This window comes from Mirounga angustirostris, unplaced genomic scaffold (assembly GCF_029215605.1).
Source record: "Mirounga angustirostris isolate CCGP_5_RB_7025 unplaced genomic scaffold, mMirAng1.0.hap1 SCAF_8, whole genome shotgun sequence".
NCBI lineage: Eukaryota > Metazoa > Chordata > Mammalia > Carnivora > Phocidae > Mirounga > Mirounga angustirostris.
In genome coordinates this window covers 114,674,761-114,698,770 of record NW_026991716.1, presented here as the reverse complement: position 1 = coordinate 114,698,770, position 24,010 = coordinate 114,674,761, and the positions used below count along the sequence as shown (strand labels likewise).

The window sequence follows — 24,010 nt, the reverse complement described above, 5'->3', positions numbered from 1 at the left end:
AAAGTGTGAGCATTTTGTTTATATGCTCTCTAAAAGCACTCACAATCTCTAGGAATAGGTTATATTATACCAATGACCTATATTAATATAATAACTATATACAAACTATATATATATGGTATAATCACTTACTAATAATTGATTGTACAATCTGCTACAAATTCATAAAAATATCTATCCCCTCACATTTTCCACTAAAGGGCTTGACTCTTTTCTCAAGTTCTCTATGATACAGGTAAGAAGTCATTCTTAAATAGAAAATACTACTCAAAGCAGAAAATATGAGCAGACATGTTTATAGCTCTTAGAACTTTCCTTCACCCAGAACTTTATCTCAGTATGAAGGAAAACACAGAATAATTTTATTTGCTTGTTGCTACTCTACTGTCTCAAAGTATTTGAATGACTTTTACTAAAAGGCCCAAATTAACAACAACAACAACAACAACAAACCTAAAAAAACAACTAGAAAAATCTCTTGTATGTAGGATTGGGATCAGGGAAGGGAGAACATGGATGTCCTAGGAAGGCATCAGAGGTCACATAATGTATGTGTATTCTTAAAACTCTTTTATATGATTAATTTGTCTTTAGCAAAGTGAAAGTTATATCTTATCGGGGTTATAATAGAGATTATCTTTATGATCACCAGCCTGAGATACTTCTTCCTTGTATCTACTTCTGAAGGAAGGAGGGAAGGGAAGAAGGAAGGAGGGAAGGAGAGAAGGAAGGGAGGAAGGAAGGAAAGAAGGGAGGAAGGAAGGAAGGAAGGAAGGAACGGAGAGAGGGAGGGAGGGAGGAAGGAAGGAAGGAAGGAATGGGAGGGAGGGAGAAGTAAGCTTAGTTCCCTGAGGGCTGGGGCTGGCTAAGCAATGGCCTTGATTTCTTCGCTGGCCTGACAGCAGAGAGCAGCACCTCACAATCAGTGCTTTGGGCACTAAGGATTCAGCAGTGAATAAACTAGGCACAAAATCATGCTTTTATGGAGCACACGTTCTTAGTCTTTAATGGGTAAGTCAGTATCAATTTGGGTGAACTTCGTTCCTGATATTATACTGTAGTACATTTTCCTAGCAGCAAATATTTTAAAATCATCCTCCTCTTCTAAAAATAGACATGATGTAAATCATGTAACAGAACAGAAAAAAATCGTTAGTTTTTGTAATTTAATAAATGAAATGTTTATTGTATTATGATGTTCCTCATGAGAGTTAGTTATTTTCTTTCTATCAGTAAAAGGGTACAATTGTATTATATTTGAATTTTTTTTTTTGAATTTGATATCAAATCTTACCAATAGTAAATGTTTACAATCCTTGTAATCCTTTCTGGTTGTATTCATTGAACTGCAATATTTTTTTCCACAAAAGTGGTCAGGCATAATATTCATAAGATTATAAAATAAGACCCCGCTAGCTGGCAGTAAGTTTTATGTTATATAAATGCTTCCCTCTCTATAAATACTAAATTAATGGTACTTTCACTTTTAGAACTCACTAGACCTTGGCCACGATCACTTTCTCTCTTCAAATCTCTGTGTCAATTTTTGCCCTAGTCACTCTGCACGTCAGTGCTCTGGGTACTTTTATAGCTGCAGTATATGAACATGCTGTTATATTGCCAAATAAAACAGAAACACTTGTGGGACGCCTGGTGGCTCAGCCAGTTAAATGTCTGACTCTTGATTTTGGCTCAGGTCCTGAGAGTGAGCCCTCTGTTGGGCTCTGTGCTCAGTGGGGAGTCTGCTTGAGATTCTCTCTCTCCCTCTGCCCCTCCCACCCCCTGACAAATAAATAAATAAATAGATAAATAAATAAATAAAGTCTGAAAACAACAACAACACAGAAACACTTGTTCTTCAGGACAACGTCCTACTCCTTATGAACAAGAGTATAGATTTCTAGAGGGAGTGATTAATCAGGCAGCTGGGCAGGTATTCTTTTTATTTCTGCTAATCATAATTTATGGGATGGGAAGGAGCGCTAGTAGAAGACTGGAGCGTTGAATTGTCTATGTTACGTATGAAGAAATAACTTTGATTTCACTTGTTTCAAACAGAATGCTCAAATTATTGTGACTCCAGAAGATGTACTTTATGGATGGAAATTTACCAGGGAAACCATTTTTCCTTATCTGGAGGATATTCCAGGACCCCAGGTGAATTGGATTCCATGCTGAGACCCCCAACAGATATTTTAACTATACTCATTGTTTGTGCAAAAATGCTGTAATTCTCTAAAATGTGCATGTTCACCACAGCAAAAATGATAAATCCTGAACTATCACATATGTGGCATATGATATTGTTATATCTACCTTGACATTTGTTTAAAAAAATTGTGCTTAGATGCCATTTAACAATCATTTATGATTGAATAGCTTTATTAAATTTGGAGAAAATATGTGAACAAGATATTTATGGCTAGGATTAGAAGCTAAGTGGAAGAGAATCTCATGAAGTCAAATAATAAATTAATTTCTGAAGTGGACAGTGGGCTGTGTTTGGGAAATATTCCAAGGTCTCCACTGAAGGTACCATACTTCAATCTCAGGGAGACTTTCTATTCCAGAATCTAATTCCTAGAAAGAAAGACCTCACTATGTCTATTTTTGTGAATCATAAGACCTTATGCTTTAAAACTTTGTGTTTTCCTTGGCTCATAAAGCTAATTTTCCTGAGGAAAAATAATCTAGAAACTTTCTATATAAAATATTTGGTACATGTAAGTGCATATTGGCACACACTCTCTCTCTCCTGTCAAATCCTCTCTTACTCTCTCATACTTTCATGCTTTTGTCATTTTTTTTTGTTTGTTTTCATGGAGGATTATGAATACCATACTTTTTAAAGCATATCTGATTATTCTGACATTTATATAAGGGTTATTAGGAAACAGCTTTTCTTAGCTCTAGAGAGACTCAAAGAAGAAAATATTGGGTGATGTGATGGTAGACAGCTAATTTTCCCATCCTTCTTGTCCTGAGTTGATGCTCTCTATGGCGTTTGTAAATTTTCTTTTGTGCCAGAAAAGAGGTCAATAGCTGGATGGTCTTCCTGTATAGAAGTTTTGAGAATTGGGACAACTCATTTATTTCACAGCTCATGGTAGGACTGAGTTCTGGATTTCTGGTTAAAAACAACATATGTTGTAAATTTATGGACTAGTCAAAGATCACAGCAGCTATGGAAACTAGTGAAGGTTGGGGGAAAGGTTTTTACATATGGTTAGTAAAGAGCTCTGTCACAGCCCACAGTAGAAAGAATGAATTTTTACAGAAAATGGGGCTTGCATCATCACCCAAGATAGTCCACATTTAATTCACTTACCTTTTCATTCATTCAGTCATTATTTATTGAACACCTATGACGTGCCAGATACTATTGCAGAAATAGGAGATGTAGCACTTAATAAAATGAAGTTTATGCCCCGCCCCCCACCATGGCTTATGAATATTTAGTGAGAGAAGGTAGAGGTAAATAAACTCACTTATTATATAGAATTTTGTATGGTGATCCGAATGGATATGTTTTAGATGTCAAGGTGACAGGGTTTGTTGCCAGACTGTGGGAGGATGAGAGAAAGACAAGCATCAGGAGAGACTCCCGTTTTTGGCTTGAGCAACTGGAGACATGGACTTGCCATTTACAGATATAGACAGCACTGAAGGAACAGTGCATCTGGGATGCAAATTAGGAAACCAACTTTGTGCATCTTAAGTGAGAGCTGCCCTTTAGACATCCAAGTGGAGGTGTCAACCTGGCAATTACATATACAAGTCTGGCATGAAAGGACAAAGTCAGGACTGGAGATAGAAACCTGAGTTTGAGCACAAAGATGATTTTTTAGCACCATAAAGGTTGACCTATGGAGTAAGTTACAGAAGAGAAGAGATCTAAGGCTTGAATTCTAGGAAATTCCAATGTTTAGACTCAGGAGAGGTGAGGAGCATGAGAAGAGCAGCCAGTGAGAAGGGGAATGTGAGAGAGTGGGGTCCAATAAGCAAGGTGAAGTGTTTCCAGGAAAGGGTGTAATTAACTGTGTCAAGTGCTACAGATAAGAATGATCAAGTAAGATGTGGAGCTCATCGTTGGCATTATTAGTAAGAGCTGTCAGGTGGGAAGCTGGTTGGAGAGCTTCAAGAGAGAATGAGAGAGGACAAACTGGAAACAGCAAGATGGACAACCCCTTCCAGAAGTTTTGCTGTAAGAGGGAGGTGAGAAAATATTTAGAGGGGTCTGTGGGTTCAAGAGAGGTTTTTAATTTATTTTTTTAAAGATTTTATTTATTTATTCATGAGAGACAGAGAGAGAGAGGCAGAGGGAGAAGCAGGCTCCCAAGGAGCAGGGAGCCCGATGTGGGACTCGATCCCAGGACCCTGAGATCATGACCTGAGCTGAAGGCAGACGCTTAACCATCTGAGCCACCCAGGCGCCCTTTAATTTATTTTTTTAAAGATGGGAAGTACTAGAGCATATTTATGTGTCAATAGAAAGATCCAGTGGAGAGGAGACAATCAACGATGCAGGGGAGTGAATAAGGAATTGCCAGAGCAGGGACCCCTGGGTGACTCAGTCAGTTAAACGTCTGCCTTCGGCTCAGGTCATGATCCCAGGGTCCTGGGATCGAGCCCCGCATCAGGCTCCCAGCTTGGTGGGAAGCCTGCTTCTCCCTCTCCCACTCCCTCTGCTTGCCTCTCCACCTCCTTGTGCTCTGTCAAATAAATAAAATCTTTAAAAAAATTAAAAAAAAAAAAAAAGGAATTGCCAGAGCAATAGCTATGATGTGGAAAAAATTCATCAAGTTTAATTTGTGGCTTTTAATTATGTTCTTTTTCATGAATAGTTTTTATATTGTAAATTGACTTACACTTGGATTCTGGCTATTGTTTGTTTCTGAATGAAGTGGATAAAATGCATTTTTAGGTGAAGATGTCTCCTTAAGAATTGAGATATAATTGACATGAAACGTTGTATAAGTTTAAGGCGTACAGTGTGTTGATTTGATACTATATATTGCAATACGAGGACCACCGTAGTGTTAGCTAACACTGATGTCACTTCACATAATTACTATTTCTTTTTTGGGGTGAGAACAATTAAGATCTAGTCTCTTAGCAACTTTGAAGTTCATCCTAGAGTATTGTTAACTGTAATCACTATGCTGTACATCAGATCTTCGGGACGTATTTGTTTGCTAGTTGCAAGGTTGTACCTTTAAACAGTATCCCCAATTCCTCCTTCTCCTGAGCCCCTGATAATCACTATTCTATTCTTTTTTTTTTATGAGTTCAGCTTTTCTATATTCCACATATAAATGATTATCACCCAGTATTTCTCTGTCTCTGCCTTTTTTTTTTTTTTTGAAGATTTTTATTTATTTATTTGACAGAGAGAGAGAGAGACGGCGAGAGAGGGAACACAAGCAGGGGGAGTGGGAGAGGGAGAAGCAGGCTTCCCGCCAAGCAGGGAGCCCGACATGGGGCTCGATCCCAGGACCCTGGGATCATGACCTGAGCCGAAGGCAGACGCTTAACCGTCTCTGTCTCTGTCTAACTTAACTGAAATGCCTTAATTAAAATTTCATTTGTCTGGGTGGCTCAGTTGGTTAAGCGTCTGCCTTCGGCTCAGGTCACGATCCCAGGGTCCCAGGATTGAGTCCTGGGATTGAGTCCTGCATCAGGCTCCGTGCTCGGCAGGGAGTCTGTTTGTCCTTTCCCCCCTGCTTGTGCTCTCTCTCTCTCTCAAATAAATAAATACAATCTTTGAAAAAAGAAAAAAATTTCTTTTAGATTTGGTCACACACCAGTACAAGCAAGACTCAGCTACCTGGTCAAGAACAACACTATGTCTTGGCAAATACTGCTGACAAAAAGCCATGTAGTTCCTAGGACTCCACATATCCTCCTAATGGCTGTTATCAATACAATACTACTGTGGTGTATAATACAGGGGGAATACTGGTGGCACATTGCCATAGGTAAGAGGGAGGGAGCATATAAAACAGAAGCTGTTATGAGAGTGGGCAATGCTGTATTGAAGAGTTTGATTTTCATTCCCTAAATACGATGTTACTAGAGATTTTTTTTAAGTGAGCAATTAAAAAAATGGCATTTTAGCAAAAAAAAAAAGATCTGGAAAAAATGTAGGTGTTGTAATAGTGCAGGATTGAGTTTTTTTTGTATATAAAAAAACAGGTAGTTTTAACATTGATACAAAAGATTATAGGTGATTGTTATCTGGGTACCGCTTATATCAAAAAGATACAGAGATGTTTCCAAACTGTATGAATCAGTTTCATAGAAGGTAAATTCCCTATTATTTATTAAATCACAAAAATCATCTTTCTCTTTATTTTCTACACCAGTTAATTTAATTACCCTCTTAAAGGTTTAAGGTTCAATCATAACATTTTTACTTTAAAGTCTGAGTTGAAAGACTAAAATAACCTTATGCCAATGAACTATTGAGACTTCATCAAGATAAAAAACTTTTGCATAGCAAAGGAAACAGTCAACAAAACCAAGACAACCAACAGAATGGGAGAAGATATTTGCAAATGACATATCAGATAAAGGGCTAGTATCCAAAATCTATAAAGAACTTATCAAACTCAACAAACACCCAAAGAACAAAGAATCCAATCAAGAAATGGGCAGAAGACATGAACAGACATTTTTCCAAAGAAGACATCCAAATGACCAACAGACACATGAAAAAGTGCTCAACATCACTCAGCATCAGTTAAATCCAAATTAAAACCTCAATGAGATACCATCTCACACCAGTCAGAATGGCTAAAATTAGTCATTTCAATTTTAGCCATTAGTCAATGGCTAAAAAAGTCAGGAAATGACGATGTTGGCGAGGATGTGGAAAAATGGGAACCCTCCTACACTGTTGGTGGGAATGCAAGCTGGTGCAGGCACTCTGGAAAACAGTAGGGAGGTTCCTCAAAAAGTTGAAAATAGAGCTACCCTATGACCCAGCAATTGCACTACTGAGTATTTACCCCAAAGATACAAATGTAGTGATCCGAAGGGGTACATGCATCCCAATGTTTATAGCAGCAATGTCCACAATAGCTAAACTATGGAAAAAGCTAAGATGTCCATCAACAGATGAATGGATAAAGACAATGTGGTATGTATATATACAATGGAATATTATGCAGCCATCAAAAAATCCCAAAATCTTGCCATTTGCAACAACATGGATGGAACTAGAGGGTATTATGCTAAATGAAATAAGTCAAGTATCATATGGTCTCATTGATATGAGGAATTCTTTTTTTTTTTTTAAGATTTTATTTATTTATTTGACAGAGAGAGAGACAGTGAGAGAGGGAACACAAGTAGGGGAAGTGGGAGAGGGAGAAGCAGGCTTCCCACGGAGCAGGGAGCCCGATGTGGGGCTCGATCCCAGGACCCTGGGATCATGACCCGAGCTGAAGGCAGATGCTTAACAACTGAGCCACCCAGGAGCCCTGATATGAGGAATTCTTAATCTCAGCAAACAAACTGGTGGTTGCTGGAGTGGTGGGGGGGGGGGAGGGATGGGGTGGTTGAGTGATGGACATTGGGGAGGGTATGTGCTATAGTGAGTGCTGTGAATTGTGTAAGACTGATGAATCACAGACCGTACCTCTGAAACAAATAATACATTATATGTTTAAAAAAAAAAAAAAGATAGTAGGAAGGGAAAAATGAAGGGGGGGAATCAGATGGGGAGATGAACCATGAGAGACTATGGACTCTGAGAAACAAACTGAGGGTTTTAGAGGGGAGGGGGGTGGGGGGATGGGTTAGCCCAGTGATGGGTATTAAGGAGGACACGTATTGAATGGAGCACTGGGTGTTATACAAAAACAATGAATCATGGAACACTATATCAAAAACTAATGATATAATGTATGGTGAGTAACATAACATAATAAAATAAAATAAAAAAAATAAAACAACCTTATGCCATAATTTTACACTAAGTGGGGTAGGGAGAGAGCCTAGCCTTTTAAATATTTTTTTTTTTTTTTAAGATTTTATTTATTTGCGTGAGAGAGAATGAGAGACAGAGAGCATGAGAGGGAGGAGGGTCAGAGGGAGAAGCAGACTCCCTGCCGAGCAGGGAGCCCGATGCGGGACTCGATCCCGGGACTCCAGGATCATGACCCGAGCCGAAGGCAGTCGCCCAACCAACTGAGCCACCCAGGCGCCCCGAGCCTAGCCTTTTAAATGGAGATGTGATGTGCGTGTCAGTGGGCATGATCCTCTTCCTCCCCCATATTTTTCTTAAGCATCTTAAATTGTAGCCTCAGAATCTTCTGAGTGGAGAAATTATCTCTGGGAAGTTCCAGTTAAAATATAAATATCAGTCAAGAGGAGTGATATTAAGGCAATGATTTTCAAATGTTTTGATCCCTATTAGAAAAAAAATTTTAACATGAGTCCTCGATATATATATATATATATATATATATTTTATTTATAAGTATTTATAAGTAAAACACATAGCTTTCAAAAAGTTTTCTCTATAGTTTTGTGGGTTTTGACTATTTCTTTTCATATATAATTAAACTTTCATGTTCTCCTCAAAAATGTGTCTCAGACTAGGAATAGAAATGTTAGCTCTTCAATTTTCTTGTTTTTGAGATTATATTTGTATTATTAGTATCATTTTAAATGCACTTTCTTCGCAAGAATCATTTTAAGCTATTCTTCTATTCTGTAAGTGTTAATTAATTATCCAGTAGCCTAGTTGGTCAGTCCACTGAGCCAGGCCCAAGTAAATTGCAGGATGGCACAGTGCACTGAATGTGGGCGAACTAGTGAGGAATCTGTTGTCATCCTGTGCAAACTGAGGGGATCTTACTCTCCCCTCAGGGTACCTTGGAGACCATTTGTGACCCATGACCTTTGACATATGGACCTAATAAGCATACCTTTGGGGGCACCCGGGTGGCTCTGTCGGTAAAGCGTTTGCCTTCGGCTCAGGTCATGATCCCAGAGTGCTGGGATGGAGCCCCACGCCAGGCTTCCTGCTCAGCAGGGAGCCTGCTTCTCCCTCTCCCACTCCCCCTTCTTGTGTTCCCTCTCTCGCTGTCTCTCTCTGTCAAATAAATAAATAAATTCTTTACCGAAAAAGGAGTATCTTTGTCAATCAATTCTTTAAAATGCTAGTAGATTTCAATTTCTTTTTAAATTTTTTATATGGAAAATAAATGTTGAGAGAAATTTTAATAGTCTTATTCCCAAGCTTTGGCATTTCCTATTTTGCAGACCATTTTATTAAACTGTTGACCCTGATTATTATGTTAGACTAAGTTAGTTTTTCAAGTTTACCTAAAAGAAATCAAGGAGAACTGAAAAAAAAACATTCATTTTCAACAGCGACTTTGAAAGTTAGGTAAGAGTCTAAAATTTCTTTGGATGGAACATGGTAAAGAGGGAAGTGGCATCCCTCATCTGGTTAACAGATGCTTATTGTGCAGAGTAACATGCACTATTCTTTGAATCCCTGATACCTAGAAACAAAAAAGCTTCTTCATCTTTCAAGAAGCTCATAGTCTTTGGGATTTATGGGAAGGTATTTGGCTCCTAATTGGGGGGAGGGAGTAGGGATAAAGACACACACACACACACACACACACAGGAGTGAGGGGGGCCGGGGTGGGGGAGATAGGACAGAAACAGAGACAGAAAGAAACTGCATTTGTCCATGTTTTCCTTGGAAATTTACTTCCAATCACCAGATTCATACACTTCCCGTAGAGTTCCTGCTGTTGAATACAGCCAGATCACATATTCTCTCTCTGTCTCAAAAAAATTTATGAAAATGTTTCAGACACACAGAAATTATAAAGGATTGCATAACAATCACCTATGTACCCACTGCCCAGTTTATGCAGTGAAGCAGGCTGCCCCTTGTGTTCCCTTCCAATCACATTCTCCTCTTTTCCCTGGTCCCTTCTCTGGATGAAATCGCTATCCTAAGATTTTTCTAGATCGTTCCCATGACCTCCTGGTAGTTTATTACATATGTACATATTCCTGCTTAGTACCATTTTGCATTTTTTTGAACTATGTATATATGCATATTTATTGTATAGAAATACATTGCATTTCTTATTTCTATATAAGAAATTGTGAGCTTAATCCATGTAAATAAGCATCACTCTAATTTCAGGCATTTTCACTGCTGTATGGTGTGCAGTTATATGAATGTGCTAGTTATTAAGCTGTTGTCACTCAGCTCCAAACCCTCGCTTCTCCATTCTTCGTGATGGTGCGGTAGGGCTAGGCAAACCTGTTTCTCCTTTGCCTCCTGGCTCCCTATTACACTCTGCCGATAGGGGGCACTAGAGGAATACGGAAGGTTGGAAGAGAGGCGACGCGACTCTGCTCATCTATCACAATTGTCCCATCCACCCAGGGGCTGTAGTTCGTTCGGGTAGCAGATGCCTCTAATTTTCAGTTTGTTCCCATTCTGACAGAACCAGTGTCATTGCCTTTCTTCAAAACTACCAGCACCAGCCATTGCCTTCTCCAGAGATTAGAGTCCTAGCTCCCTGGGGATCTGCCTCTCAGGATCTGGCTCTCAGCTCCACAGGCTCCTCTGGAAAGCTTCCAACCCTTCACAGCCTCTCTTCCCTCTGGTCACAAACGCAGGAGTGGTAGCTGCTTTCTGTAGTTCTCTTTGCTACCCAAGGGTTCCTTTCATGTCCTTCATTCATCAAATACCTCTTTAACCAAATCCCTATGTTAAATTCTCTTAAAATAATTGGTGTAGATTCTGTTTTCCTGGTTGCATCTTGTCTGGTACATTGGTGAAAACAATATTCAAGTGTCCTTTCTCCTACAGATGAATATGGTGAGCATAATTGCCCTGAAATCTTGGGTAAACTCCATGATGTAGTAACAAACAATGTGTGTGTGGGGGGGGGGGGGGGCAGTGGTGGTTTCAGGCATCCTGTCAGGGCCTCTCCTCCAGCCAATGGTAAAAAAGCAAAAGGCCCATCGTCTGACTTCCTCTGACCTGCCATATTCTTCACATCACAAGGACTGTGGGGACCATGAACTTTGGATGCACATCTGTGAGAACACAGGCTTTGTGGCCACATGCAAGCAGGTGTTTATATGATTTCTTAGGAACGAGCTGAACCAAGAAGCAACATTAGCTGATTCTGAATCATTGTTTTCAACGGTCTTTGTCCTTGGACCTTTTTCTGTGGTTTAGCCTATTCAACAGATGCTTAGGTTTTCTAATTTTTGGTTATTTATTTATTACAATTATTATTACTATTAATTCCTATTATAAATAAAGTTTCTCTGAACATCCTGTATATGTCTCTTTGATCTTAAGTCAAAGAACTTCTTGGATGCCTACTATATGTCAGGGGGCCTCGTGCTGGATGGTGATAATGAATAGCACAAAAGTTCTGTTTCTTCAGGATCACAGTCTAGAAGACAGAGCATCACTATCAGTGCCATCATTCATTACCATAGTAATCCAAATTTGAACACTTAGAAAATGCCTCACACTGTGCTAAGCATTTTCAAGCATCTCATTTAACACTGTAATAAAAGTCATAGAATGATAATGCTGTGATCAATATAAGGGCCAGGAATGGGTCCATTTTACCTCGGAAGACAAAGATGTGAAGGGCCAGCTGGGTAAATCAGTCAGGGCATTCTAGGTAGACTTCGTCATGCGTACAAAGACATGGAAGAATAGCATGCTATAAAAAGAGTACAACATATTGGAGGGGGTGTGGGGAGGAGAAGAGTAAAGGAGGAAGAGGAAGGAGAAACAATAAAAATAGGAGGCAAGGGCCAGATCATTGAAGCACAAAGGAAGTCTAGACGTTATCCTGAAACTAACAAAAAGATGCATTGAAGGATTTTAGAGGATAATATGATGAATCAAAGAGTTTTAAAAAACAACTTTGATAGTTGTTTGGAAGATAGAGTAGATGGGAGTAGAAAGGGAAATTCTAAATGCAGGTTGGCCAGATAGGAGACAATTTTCCTCAGGATACTGATGGCAGAATAGCCCCTGGGGATATGCTTGAAGAACACTAAGGAAACCAACACAACTGGAGCCACATGAACGTGGGGGAAATTACTAGGAGTTGATGTTAGAAGTAACAGGAGGCTGGATCATAGTGAGGCTTCTAGGCGTTGCAAGAACTTGGCTTTTTACTCTGAGTGAAGTGGGATGCCATTGAAAGATTTTGAGCAGAGTAGTGACACAGTTTGATATTTTAATAGGATCATTCTGATTCCTGTTGAGCAAAAGCAGAAGTAGTGGTACCAAAACCAGGTAGGAGGGTATTGGAATAATCCAGGCCAGAGATGATGGTGGCTTGGACCAGGATTGTGGTAGCAAAAGGTCTCCCGATTGAACATGTGTGGAGGGAGAGACAAAGAGAAAAGTAAGTATAACTCCAAGGGCTTTGGCCTGAAAAATTAGAGAACTAAAAGCCATTAACTGAGATCTGAAATCCAGGTTGTAGAAGAACTTAAACAATGTCAGCTTTTCCCAAAAAGCAGTCAAGTCCGATGCTGCAACGTAGGAGCTCTACTATGTGAGTCAGTCTCGCCCAGGATTTTCACCTTTGAAAAAATATTCTCTGAGTGTTGCATGGTCTGTGTTTACAGTAACCACACAACTATAATCCAATGTTTACTTGATTATGGGTTTTTTTTCCAGAGCAGGAAGGACTCATTATTTGCAATGATTCAAGAGGCTGACACTAAAATTCACACTGTTTGCCTGGGCTGATAAAGCTGATGTTCCTAGGGGAAAGATGTCCCAAAGCCCGATAATTAATCTCAGATGAATTATTTTAAGTTGGGAAGGTAGGTGACCAATGAAACTTTAACTTATTCGAGTCTTGCAGACATTTATTCAAATGGTAAGCTTTCAGCTCTGAGTTATAAGAGAAGAAATCCAATATTTAATATAATGGTAATATTGGTTAAAAAAAAAAGCCACCATTTCTTCCCTACTAATATTTATCTCTAAGGGAGATAATAGAGGGCCACATGGCCATCCCTGTGTATTTAAATACTATCATTTAGAATACTGACACGTCTGAGCTTTACCCATGAGGGACTAACAGAAGATATTAAAATACTTAATTATTTATCAAAAAGAAAGAAAGAAAGGAAGGAGGGAAGGAAGGAAGGAGGGAAGGAAGGAAGAAGGAAAAAGAAAAAGACAAAGAAAAGAAAATATGTGATAGTTTTATTGAAGGTCTTAATGAATAGCAATGTTAACAATATTGCCCTGTTTTTCCTGAGGGGGAAGGAAAAAGAAATGCTTTGCAGCAATAGTCATAAATCTGTCCTTTCTATTCAAAGATTAGCTCAACATCAACTGTAGAGGAGCTGTCCAATTTTCCCAACACCATTTGTTGAAGAGACTGTCTTTTTTCCATTGGACATTCTTTCCTGCTTTGTTGAAGATCAAGGTAATGGTGGCCTCATAAAATGAGTTTGGAAGTTTTCCTTCCATTTCTATTTTTTGGAACAGTTTCAGAAGAATAGGTATTAATTCTTCTTTAAATGTTTGGTAGAATTCCCCTGGGAAGCCATCTGGCCCTGGGCTTTTGTTTCTTGGGAGATTTTTGATGACTGCTTCAATTTCTTAGTGGTTATAGGTCTGCTCAGGTTTTCTATTTCTTTCTGGTTCAGTTTTGGTAGTTTATACACCTCTAGGAATGCATCCATTTCTTCCAGATTATCTAATTTGCTGGCATAGAGTTGCTCATAATATGTTCTTATTTGGTGTTGGTTGTGATCTCTCCTCTTTCATTCATGACTTTATTTGTTTGGGTCCTTTCTCTTCTTTTTGATAAGTCTGGCCATGGGTTTATCAATCTTACTAATTCTTTCAAAGAACCAGCTCCTAGTTTCATTGATCTGTTCTACTCTTCTTTTGGTTTCTATTTCATTGATCTCTGCTCTGATCTTTATTATTTCTCTTCTCCTGCTGGGTTTAGGCTTTATTTGCTGTTCTTTCTCCAGCTCCTTTATGTGTAGGGTTAGGTTGTGTGTTTGAGACCTTTCTTGTTTCTTGAGAAAGGCTTGTATTGCTATATACTTTCCTCATAGGACTGCCTTTGCTGCATCCCAAAGATTTTGAACAGTTGTGTTTTCTTGTTCATTTGTTTCCATGAGTTTTTTAAATTCTTCTTTAATTTCCTGGTTGACCCATTCATTCTTTATGCTCTTTAGCCTCCATGTATTTGGGTTCTTTCCGACTTTCCTCTTGTGATTGAGTTCTAGTTTCAAAGCATTGTGGTCTGAAAATATGCACGGAATGATCCCAATCTTTTGGTACTGGTTGAGACCTGATTTGTGACCTAGGATGTGATCTATTCTGGAGAATGTTCCATGGGCACTAGAGAAGAATGTGTATTCTGTTGCTTTGGGATGGAATGTTCTGAATATATCTGTGAAGTCCATTTGGTCCAGTGTGTCATTTAAAGTCCTTATTTCCTTGTTGATCTTTTGCTTAGACGATCTGTCCATTTCAGTGAGGGGGGTGTTAAAGTCCCCCACTATTATTGTATTGTTGTCGATGTGTTTCTTTGCTTTTGTTATTAACTGGCTTATATAATTGGCTGTTCCCATGTTAGGGGCATAGATATTTACAATTGTTAGATTTCTTGTTGGATAGACCCTTTAAATATGAAATAGTGTCCTTCCTCATCTCTTATTATAGTCTTTGGTTTAAAATCTAATTTGTCTGATATAAGGATTGCCACCCCAGCTTTCTTTTGGTGTCCATTAGCATGATAAATGGTTTTTCACCCCCTCACTTTCAATCTGGGAGTGTCTTTGGGTCTAAAATGAGTCTTTTGCAGACAGCATATCGATAGGTCTTGGTTCTTTATCCAATCTGATACCCTGTGTCTTTTGATTGGGGCATTTAGCCCATTTACATTCAGGGTAACTATTGAAAGATATGAATTTAAGATTATGAATTTCTCATGAGCACCCTCTAAGGCAGGAAGGAAGCTATTATGTTGTACTGACAGATGAGGAAACTGAGCCAGCATAGTGAAGCCCTTTTCTCCCTCTCTTTTACCTCCCTCCCTCTCTCCCCCCCCTCCATTCCTTCTTTCCTGAAATATTTCAAGTACATAATGTCACCTTTGTTCTCTATAGAAGATGATTGACATAGAACCAACTATTTATTGCTTCCTAGTAAGACTATGGCTTGAATTATAGAAAGGTCCTCCTCATTAGAAGAGTGTGTTGGGTGCCTGGGTGGTTCAGTCAGTTGAGCATCTGTCTCTTGGTTTCCACTCAGGTCATCATCTTGGGGTTGTGGGATTGAGCCCTGAGTTGGGCTCTGTGCTCAGCGGGGAGTCTGCTGGAGATTCTCTCTCTCCCTCTCCTTCTGCCCCTCCCCCTGCTCTCTCTCTCTCTCAAATAAATAAATAAAATCTTAAAAAAAAAGAAGAAGAAGAACGTGTTATATTTCAAGTCCTTCATTTAATTGCCTGGAAGCACTTTATGAGAGAAAGCTTTGCTTCTCTTCTTTCTCCTCTTCCTCCACCTTCTTTTCTGTGCTTCAGTCTCACACTGCAGTTGAGAATCTGGCACATTAAAATAGATTAGCTTTCAGGGGAGTTGGGGGGCTGGGCAAATTGGGTGAAGGAGAGCGGGAGGTACAGCCTTCCAGTTATGGAATGAATAAGTCATGGAATAAAAGGCACAGCATAAGGAATATAGTTAATGGTATTGTGATAGAGTTGTATGGTGACAGATGTAACTGCCCTTGTGGTGAGCACAGCATAATGTATAGAGTCCAATCATTATGTTATTTTTTTACACCTAAAACTGCTGTAATATTGTGTGTCAGTTATACTTCAATAAAAAATAAACAAAATAAAAGATTAGTTTTCATAAAGATGAAGATTATATTGCTTGTGAAATTTTAGGTCTTCTCTGATTTGATTCTTAACCTAGAGCTTGTGTTCTAACTAACGGGCAAATTAAGTATCATTTTGGAAGATTAGGCATCACTGAAGTATAGTAAGTTTAAGGCAATATCTATTAAATTAGGTTTGGCTACACCCTGGTGCAAGAAAGCCTCAGCTGCCTGACCAAGGACAATTCTATCTCCATTGTGGCAAATATTGGGGACAAGAAGTCATGCAATGCCAGTGACCCTCAGTGTCCCCCTGATGGTCGTTACCAGTACAACACCGATGTGGTGTTTGATTCTCAGGGAAAAGTGGTGGCACGCTATCATAAGGTGAGAATTTCTTTTGTTTGTCTGTGGTATGGGTGTAGACTCATCTGTTGAATGTGGGTGAGACAATCGCAATGAATGCATTTCTTAATTATTATGTTTTAGTTGAACAGGGGCTTTCATTTACTTTGGTCTCATATAAGGGTCCTGAGTTTGAATTAATCATAAAATAGAATATGGCAGAATATTGAAACAGTGGTATAATAGTCTCACAAGGATTTTAATAGTCTCTGAGAAAGAGGGTGACATGCTGTTTCATCCATGATTTAATACCAGGGTTAGTTTTCTGGCTCAATTTGTTAACATTTTATACGAAGCTTTGGTCAGTCATTCATTCCGTTAGGACTTGTTTCTTTTCTTTTCTTTTTTAATTCAAGTAAGCTCTATGCCCAACGTGGGGCTTGACCTCATGATGCAGAGATCAAGAGCCGTATGCTCTACCAACTGAGCCAGCCAGGTACCCCTATTAGGACAGTTTTGATTGCAACAATAGAAAACCCCACATGAAATTTACTTGAAAACACCCCATGGAATTTCCTTATGTATCTGAAAAACTATAAATCATAGGAAATAGTTTCAGATGTGGTCTATCCCTCAGAGGCTTTAAAGATGTCAGCCATTCTTCTAGCTCTCTTAGCCCTTGCTCCAGCTTTTACTCAGGCTGTCCTTTTAGAGGCCACATAGTGCCCAACACAAACCTTACATCCTATAGCGTTCTATAGCAGCAAAATCCAGAGGAAGAGTGTATGTCTTACTCCTAGAACACCTGCAAAAGCCTCATCATGCTTTGACTCCAGTTAGGCTGCATGCCTTCCTTAAGCTGATCACTGCAGGAGGAAGGATAAGCTACCACCTGAGTGGAGGGGGGAGGAGTCAGTAATCCTCACTGAAGGGGAAGGAGTATGTCCAGAACACATATATGTACACACCGAGCCTAATCTAAACCTGAGCAAGTACTCCTGAACCCAGGCAAAGTGGAGTTTGGGAGAATAATCAAGCTGGAAAAATCATGAATGGCTTACTGATTAATAAGGTTTAGCTATTACATTGTCAAAATTCACTTTAAATGTACTTCAGTTATATAAACCCACCAGTATTGTAGGGAGATATGGCAAAGTTAATTTTATTAGACGTCACACTGGCAGTGCTGTTGGTATTTAAAGAACAAAAGTGATAAAAAGCCTGAAATTTATAAGGTTCAAAATTTCAACCTGTGATATTAAGACAGAAATATGCACTTTCTGAAAATCATTTGTAGGTATGATTTCATTCGTTAGTTGCGGAAAACTGAAGTTTTTTGATTAACGTCATGGTAATAAAACTCATAGTGGGTGTGATTTATACAAATTTATGTGTAATTGTTTTAAATATGCACATCAGCATGGAGGGGAAAAATTTTATGGATATGGGGCACCTCTATTTGGCAGTTTTCTTACTTATTTTCCCCTTCTTTGCTTTTTGTTGACAGTACAATCTTTTTGCACCCGAAATTCAATTTGATTTCCCCAAGGATCCAGAATTTGTGACTTTTGACACTCCCTTTGGGAAGTTTGGCATTTTCACTTGCTTTGACATTTTTTTCTCATGACCCGGCCATCGTGGTGGTGGATGATCTTCATGTTGACAGCGTTCTCTACCCCGTGGCGTGGTACAACACACTGCCCCTTCTCTTGGCTGTTCCCTTCCACTCCGCATGGGCCAGAGCCATGAGAGTCAACCTGCTTGCTGCGAATACCCACAACACTGGCACGCACATGACAGGTAACTCACACCTGTCCTGCACCAACTGGCCATGACAGTCTCAGGAAGTCTTCATTGCTTTTCAAGCCACATTTTTCTTTAATAATTCTTTTATTAACTCTAATGTCACAAAATTAATGATAGCGTGGCTTTCTGTACCAACATTATTTAAGGAACATTATCCCTATGAGTACAGAAGGAGGTAAACATTATTATCTCAATTTCATATGAGGGAAAATTGGAGTTAAAGGAAAGTCAAGTCACATAAACAAAACAAAACAAAACAACACAAAAAAACCAAGGCCAGCTCTAAAGAACTTTTCAGCCAGCATCCATTAGTCGTATTGAAATAAATCTTGTTGAGGTGATAAAATCAATTTAAACTTAAGCAGGTCTTTAGAATTTATCCTTCGTAGCATCCATGTTCAAGGTAATGCAGGCTCCCCTCTTAACTGCTTGGTTATTCATTGATCCAGATGAAGAAACTTAAACACAAATAAATTAGATAGGGGAATTATCTAGTTGTTGTTAAGTTGGCTTAAAAGGGGGTAGTTTACATAAAAAAGAGAAGCCGCCCAAGTCAATTGATAATTTCAAATAATTATGGAGGACACGGAGTCAGATTGGAACTATGTCAGTGCAACAAGCTATCTCCTTGATTATCCTGAAAGTGCTTATGCTTTGATAAAGTTGTATCTAGTTTCTCATGGGAATGATTCCGTTGGTTTGAGACCATGCAAAATTTGGAACCAATATTTGTGTGACTTTGTGTCCACTTCTGTAGGGAGTGGATTCTACACACCGGAAGCTGTCCAAGGGTATCACTATGACATGGAAACAGAGAGTGGCCAACTGATGCTCTCAGAATTGAACTCCCGGCCCCATAGTGAACCCAGCTACCCTGTAGCTGTTGACTGGAGTGCTCATGCCAGAAGCATCAAGCCATTCTTGTCTGAGCAGTCAAATTTTCTGGGAATGATTTATTTTGATGAGCGCACCTTCATTGAGCTTAAGAGAAACACGGGAAATTACACAGTTTGCCAGAAAGACCTGTGTTGTCACTTAACTTACAAGATGTCTGAGAAGCAAACAGATGAGATGTATGCACTAGGTGGTTTTGATGGACTGCACACAGTAGAAGGTCAATATTACTTACAGGTAAAAATTGCTTCCGTGTGTTAGAATGGATTTTTTGGTTAGTTTTTTTTTTTTTTTTTTTTTTAATTTTACTAGACCATCACTGCATTTCTTTAAAAATTGTGCTGGATTCAATTAATTGGTATAGTGCTAACATTGATTACTAAAGTTTCCCCCACAGAATGCTTTATTTGTTTAGTTTTAGCAAGAACAGAATTACTTCTCTTGGCGGCAAAGTAAAACATAAAGCAGATTGATTCGTTCTCGGCCAGCCAGATTCAAGTTTAAAAAGCTGCAACTTCCTTGCATTCTCGTTTTATGTCAGTTGGCTTTAGAGCTGTGTGTTCCAGACTGCCTTCAATTGGCATCCAGAATAAGAACATCATTTCCCATCACAATGCAGTGCAGTCAAGATGTGTGACTGAATTATAATAGATTTGCTTTAAACAAATATTTTGTTAATCAATTCAAATTAGAATTAGAAATGTTACAGGATTTTTTTCCATCGGTGCCCGGGGTTCTTGGTCATGCTGCTTTGAAGAATGAAGAAGAGGTAGACCAGACAGAGTGATGGGCAGCAAAGCAAGGTTTATTGAGGGATAGCAAAGTGATTGTACAAAGCTCCAGAGGAGGGAGGGGACCCGAAAGGGTTGCCACCGGTGTTTCTAAGTCTAGGCGTTTTTATAGGATTGTTGGTGGGCTGTTTTAATCTGATTAACCCTCCCTGCACCTGTCATGCAATCAGGTTTTTGTCACATGAGAAAGGGTGGAGGGCTCCTTCCAGTGTAAAATCCTCTTAAGTGTGGTTTCCTCTTAGGGTGGGGCCCTTCTCCCTGCCTGCCTTCCTTCCAACTATCCTTCATCAGAAATAACTCTAGGGATGCCCGGGTGGCTCAGTCGGTTAAGCGTCTGCTCAGGTCATGATCCCAGGGTCCTGGGATGGAGCCCCGCATCGGGCTCCCTGCTCAGTGGAGAGTCTGCTTCTCCCTCTGCCTGCTGCTCCCCCTGCTTTGTGCTCTCTCTCTCTCTGGCATAAATAAATAAAGTCTTTAAAAAGTAATAAAATAAAAAAAAGAAATAGCTCTAATTATGAGCAATGGCACTCTGACTTTTAAAACCTAGTTTATTGCTTTTCACTTTATTAAAAAAAAAAAAAAGACTTAATCTTGACCCTTGAATTGATTTTAGGATTCACTAATGACCTGTAGTTTGAAAAGACTCTGCTTCAGTGGTGTAGGGAACAAGGGCAGGCCACCCCAAGATGAGCCACTTTGGCATGAAGATTATTGTGAGATAAAAAGCAATCAAAAGCTAGCAAATTCAGAAAAACCTCCTTACTTCCCGCACAACTGCCTAAAAAGAATTGAGATAGAGGATCTGCTCCAGGAGGAGATCTATCACCATAGAAAACTATGTCATGACATGAAGTGGGAGTGGCAGACAGGGAGGAACCCCACAAGGCCTATTTGAACAAAGTTGTCTATGTCTTTTGTTTCTGAGTGGCTCAGCAAACATTTGTTTACCAAATGTTTTATTCTTTTCCATCTTCCTGTGAATCGCATTCTTTCTCTTTCAAGTCCCAGACCCCTAAGCCTTTCTCCTTACTTCAGAATGACATATGTACCTCATTTGGCCTGACTGCCTTTGGAATTTCCGTGTCTGTGTGGATTCCCCGTAAGCACAAAATTAAATTTGACTTTCTCCTGTTAATCTGTCTCATGTCAACTCAGTTCTTAGTCTGGATAGAAGGACCATGAAGGGGACAGGAAATTCTTTCTCCCTGACAGATACAACCTAACAAATTTTCCTCTATTCCTTGAGATTGTGTCTCTTGTGGAGAAAATATTTCCAAGATTTCTGACCACCTCTGTCTCTCCTTTGCCTCCATAGATATGCACATTACTGAAGTGTCAAACCACTGACCTGAGAACTTGTGGGGAGCCTGTGGGGTCAGCTTTTACCAGGTTTGAAGAATTTTCCCTTAGTGGCACATTTGCAACACATTATGTTTTCCCACAGATCATTCTCAGTGGAAGTCAACTTGCTCCTGAGAGACATTATGAGGTAGGAGGAATTCAGGATGATAAGTTTCTTTGAGCAGATGGGGTAGACTGGCATCATGAATGATAAATTTCTTTGAGCAGATAGGGTAGACTGGCATCATTAAATCTTTGAAATTATGACAAAGGATTGCAATGTTGTGGCTCACATTATATGGCAAAACTTTAAAGACAAGGGGAACCTATAATATGGAAGGGAGTTGTGGTTTTAGACATCTTTAGGCTGTGATGGGAAATTTGGGGTTCATTTTTCTACATAAATGTGATGTTGCGATCCAAGGCAACAGGAGGGTTATGGAGAACTAAAAAAAGAAGTATTGATTGTGGATGATGGCAACAAATATTCTCTTTATTTGCATGGTGTAGAAGGCCCAAGTTAAATACATTAAATAATGCATCTACAACTTGTTTCATGGGTATGTTATTTTAAGAAGTTGTTATAATGAGAGCAATAATGATACTATTATCATGAGTTAAAAGATTTTTTTTTATACATCATCTTTTTTAACCGCCTCTGCCATAGTTTACTTATGCCCTTTCACCTAAATCTCTCTCCTATTCGAACTTTAGATCTGACACATGGGTCTTCTGACACCAAATCCTGTGTGCCTGTTACTACTTTAGAGTAAGGTTGTCAGAGAAGGGCCTCTGGGCTGGAAACCGAAGCTCTGCATTGGAGTTCAGCCTTTGCTTTCTTTGATCAGATTTCAAGAGATAGACGTCTGAGGAGCCGGAGCGGAGCCTCTCTGCCTGTCTTAGTTATGGCCCTGCATGGAAGAGTGTTTGAGAAGGACCCTCCATGCCACTTAGGGCAAGGACCTAGGAGATGACCATGATCTCCTTCCATGGGCACACTTTCAGGATTGCCCTGGCAAAGAAAGGGAGAAAAAAAAATGCTTCATGTCTGTTTAAAAGAGATGTCACAGGGGGAGAGGAAAGATGGAGGAGGAGTAGGGGACCCTATTTCAACTGGTCCCCGGAATTGAGCTGGATATCTACCAGACCACTCTGAGCACCCACAAAACCAGCCTGAGATGTAAGAAGATCTGGATCTCTACAAATAGAATATCGCAGGTGGCTGGTTTCGAGGTACAAAGCGGGGAGCCGTGATTCCGCGGGCAGATATCAGAGGATAAATGGCAGCGGGAGGGTGCCTGGACGTGGGGATCCTACACCGCCGGTGAGCGACAGCCTCGTGCGCTGCGGACGGGCACAGACTCGCAGACCGGTAGCGGCGGGGAAAGGACTTTAGGGCAGCCCCCGGGGCAGGAACCCAGAGCGGTGGGGTCACGCCTCCGAACTGCAGCCCCTGGGTTGGAAACCCAGAGCGGCAGGGTCATGCGCGTGAACTGGGAGTGGCTGGCGGTTTTAGAAGCACAAACGGCAGAGAGGTGCCCCGACCTGGAGGCAGGACTGGGAGTGCTTTGGAGGGGTGCACAACCCAGGACGCTGCAGTTTATAGCAGCACGGACAGAAACGGAGACAGTGTGGCCTGGAGAGCCCACTGAAGAACAGACTGAGGTCTCTCTGCTCTGAGGCAGAGGGTTGGAAATGGTCTCTTCTGCCCTGACTCACAGAAGAGACATGGAAAGCCGCCAGGGAAAGGCGCCAGAGAACAAAAGCCCCCAAAACTGATTCCCGCTGAGCCCATTACCCACCACAGGGGTGCAGGGCAACTCCGCCCAAACAGGGTTGCCTGAGTAACAGCGCAGCAGGCCCCTCCCACAGAAGACAGGCTGGGAAAACAAGAGGCCAGCAACCCTAAGGTCCCAAGAAAACAGGTGCATCTTGCTTGGGTTCTGGTCAATAATTTGGACTCTATACATTCCCTCAAACACCCATCAACAGAATGACTAGGAGGAGGAGCCTCCAAAATAGGAAAGATTCAGAGATTATGACTTATGCTGCAGATTTACAAATGGATGCAGATATAACCAAGATGTCGGAGATGGAATTCAGGCTAGCAATTGTGAAGACAATGGCTAGAATGGAGGAATCAATTAATGGCAACATAGAGTCTGTAGGGGCAGAAATAAAAGTTGAATTTGCAGAACTTAAAAATGCTATCAATGAGATCCAATCCAATCTATATAATCTAACAGCTAGGGTAACTGAGGCAGAAGAACAAATAAGTGACCTGGAAGACAATATAATAGATAAAAAGGGAAAAGAGGAGGCCAGGGAAAAACAACTCAGAATCCATGAAAATAGAATCAGAGAAATAAGTGACACCATGAAGCATTCCAATGTCAGAATAATTGGAATCCCAGAGGGAGTGGAGAGAGAGAGAGGACTAGAAGATGTATTTGAGCAAATCGTAGCTGAGAACTTCCCTAATCTGGGGAATGAAACAAATATTCACATCCTACAGGCAGAGAGGACCCCTCCCAAGATCAAGGAAAACAGGCCAACACCCCGGCATGTAATAGTAAAACTTGCAAATCTTAGGACCAAGGAAACCATCTTAAGGGCAGTTAGGGGGAAGAGATTCCTTACGTACAGAAGGAGGAACATCAGAATAACGTCAGACCTATCCACAGAGACCTGGCAAGCCAGAAAGGCCTGGCAAGACATATTCAGGGTACTAAATGAGAAGAACATGCAACCAAGAATACTTTATCCAGCAAGGCTTTCCTTTAGAATGGATGGAGAGATGCAGACCTTCCACAACCGGCAGAAACTGAAAGAATATGTGACCACTAAGCCGGCCCTGCAAGAAATATTGAGGGGGGTTCTATAAAAGGAGAAAGACCCCAAGAGTGATATACAACAGCAATTTACAGGGACAATCTATAAAAACAACGTCTTC

The 24,010-nt window shown here is 40.2% G+C and overlaps 1 protein-coding gene across 1 annotated transcript; it reads left to right on the top strand.

Annotated features, from left to right (window-relative positions):
* The first annotated feature begins 226 nt into the window (after window positions 1-226).
* LOC123841677 (vascular non-inflammatory molecule 3-like) lies at window positions 227-22,031 on the top strand. Its single transcript, XM_064596968.1, is given in 11 exon segments — window positions 227-235; window positions 1,501-1,653; window positions 1,863-1,896; window positions 1,899-1,933; window positions 2,059-2,185; window positions 16,071-16,267; window positions 17,733-17,840; window positions 17,842-18,025; window positions 18,789-19,162; window positions 21,032-21,205; window positions 21,906-22,031. Coding segments are annotated over 11 exon segments (1,521 nt in total).
* Window positions 22,032-24,010: the final 1,979 nt, after the last annotated feature.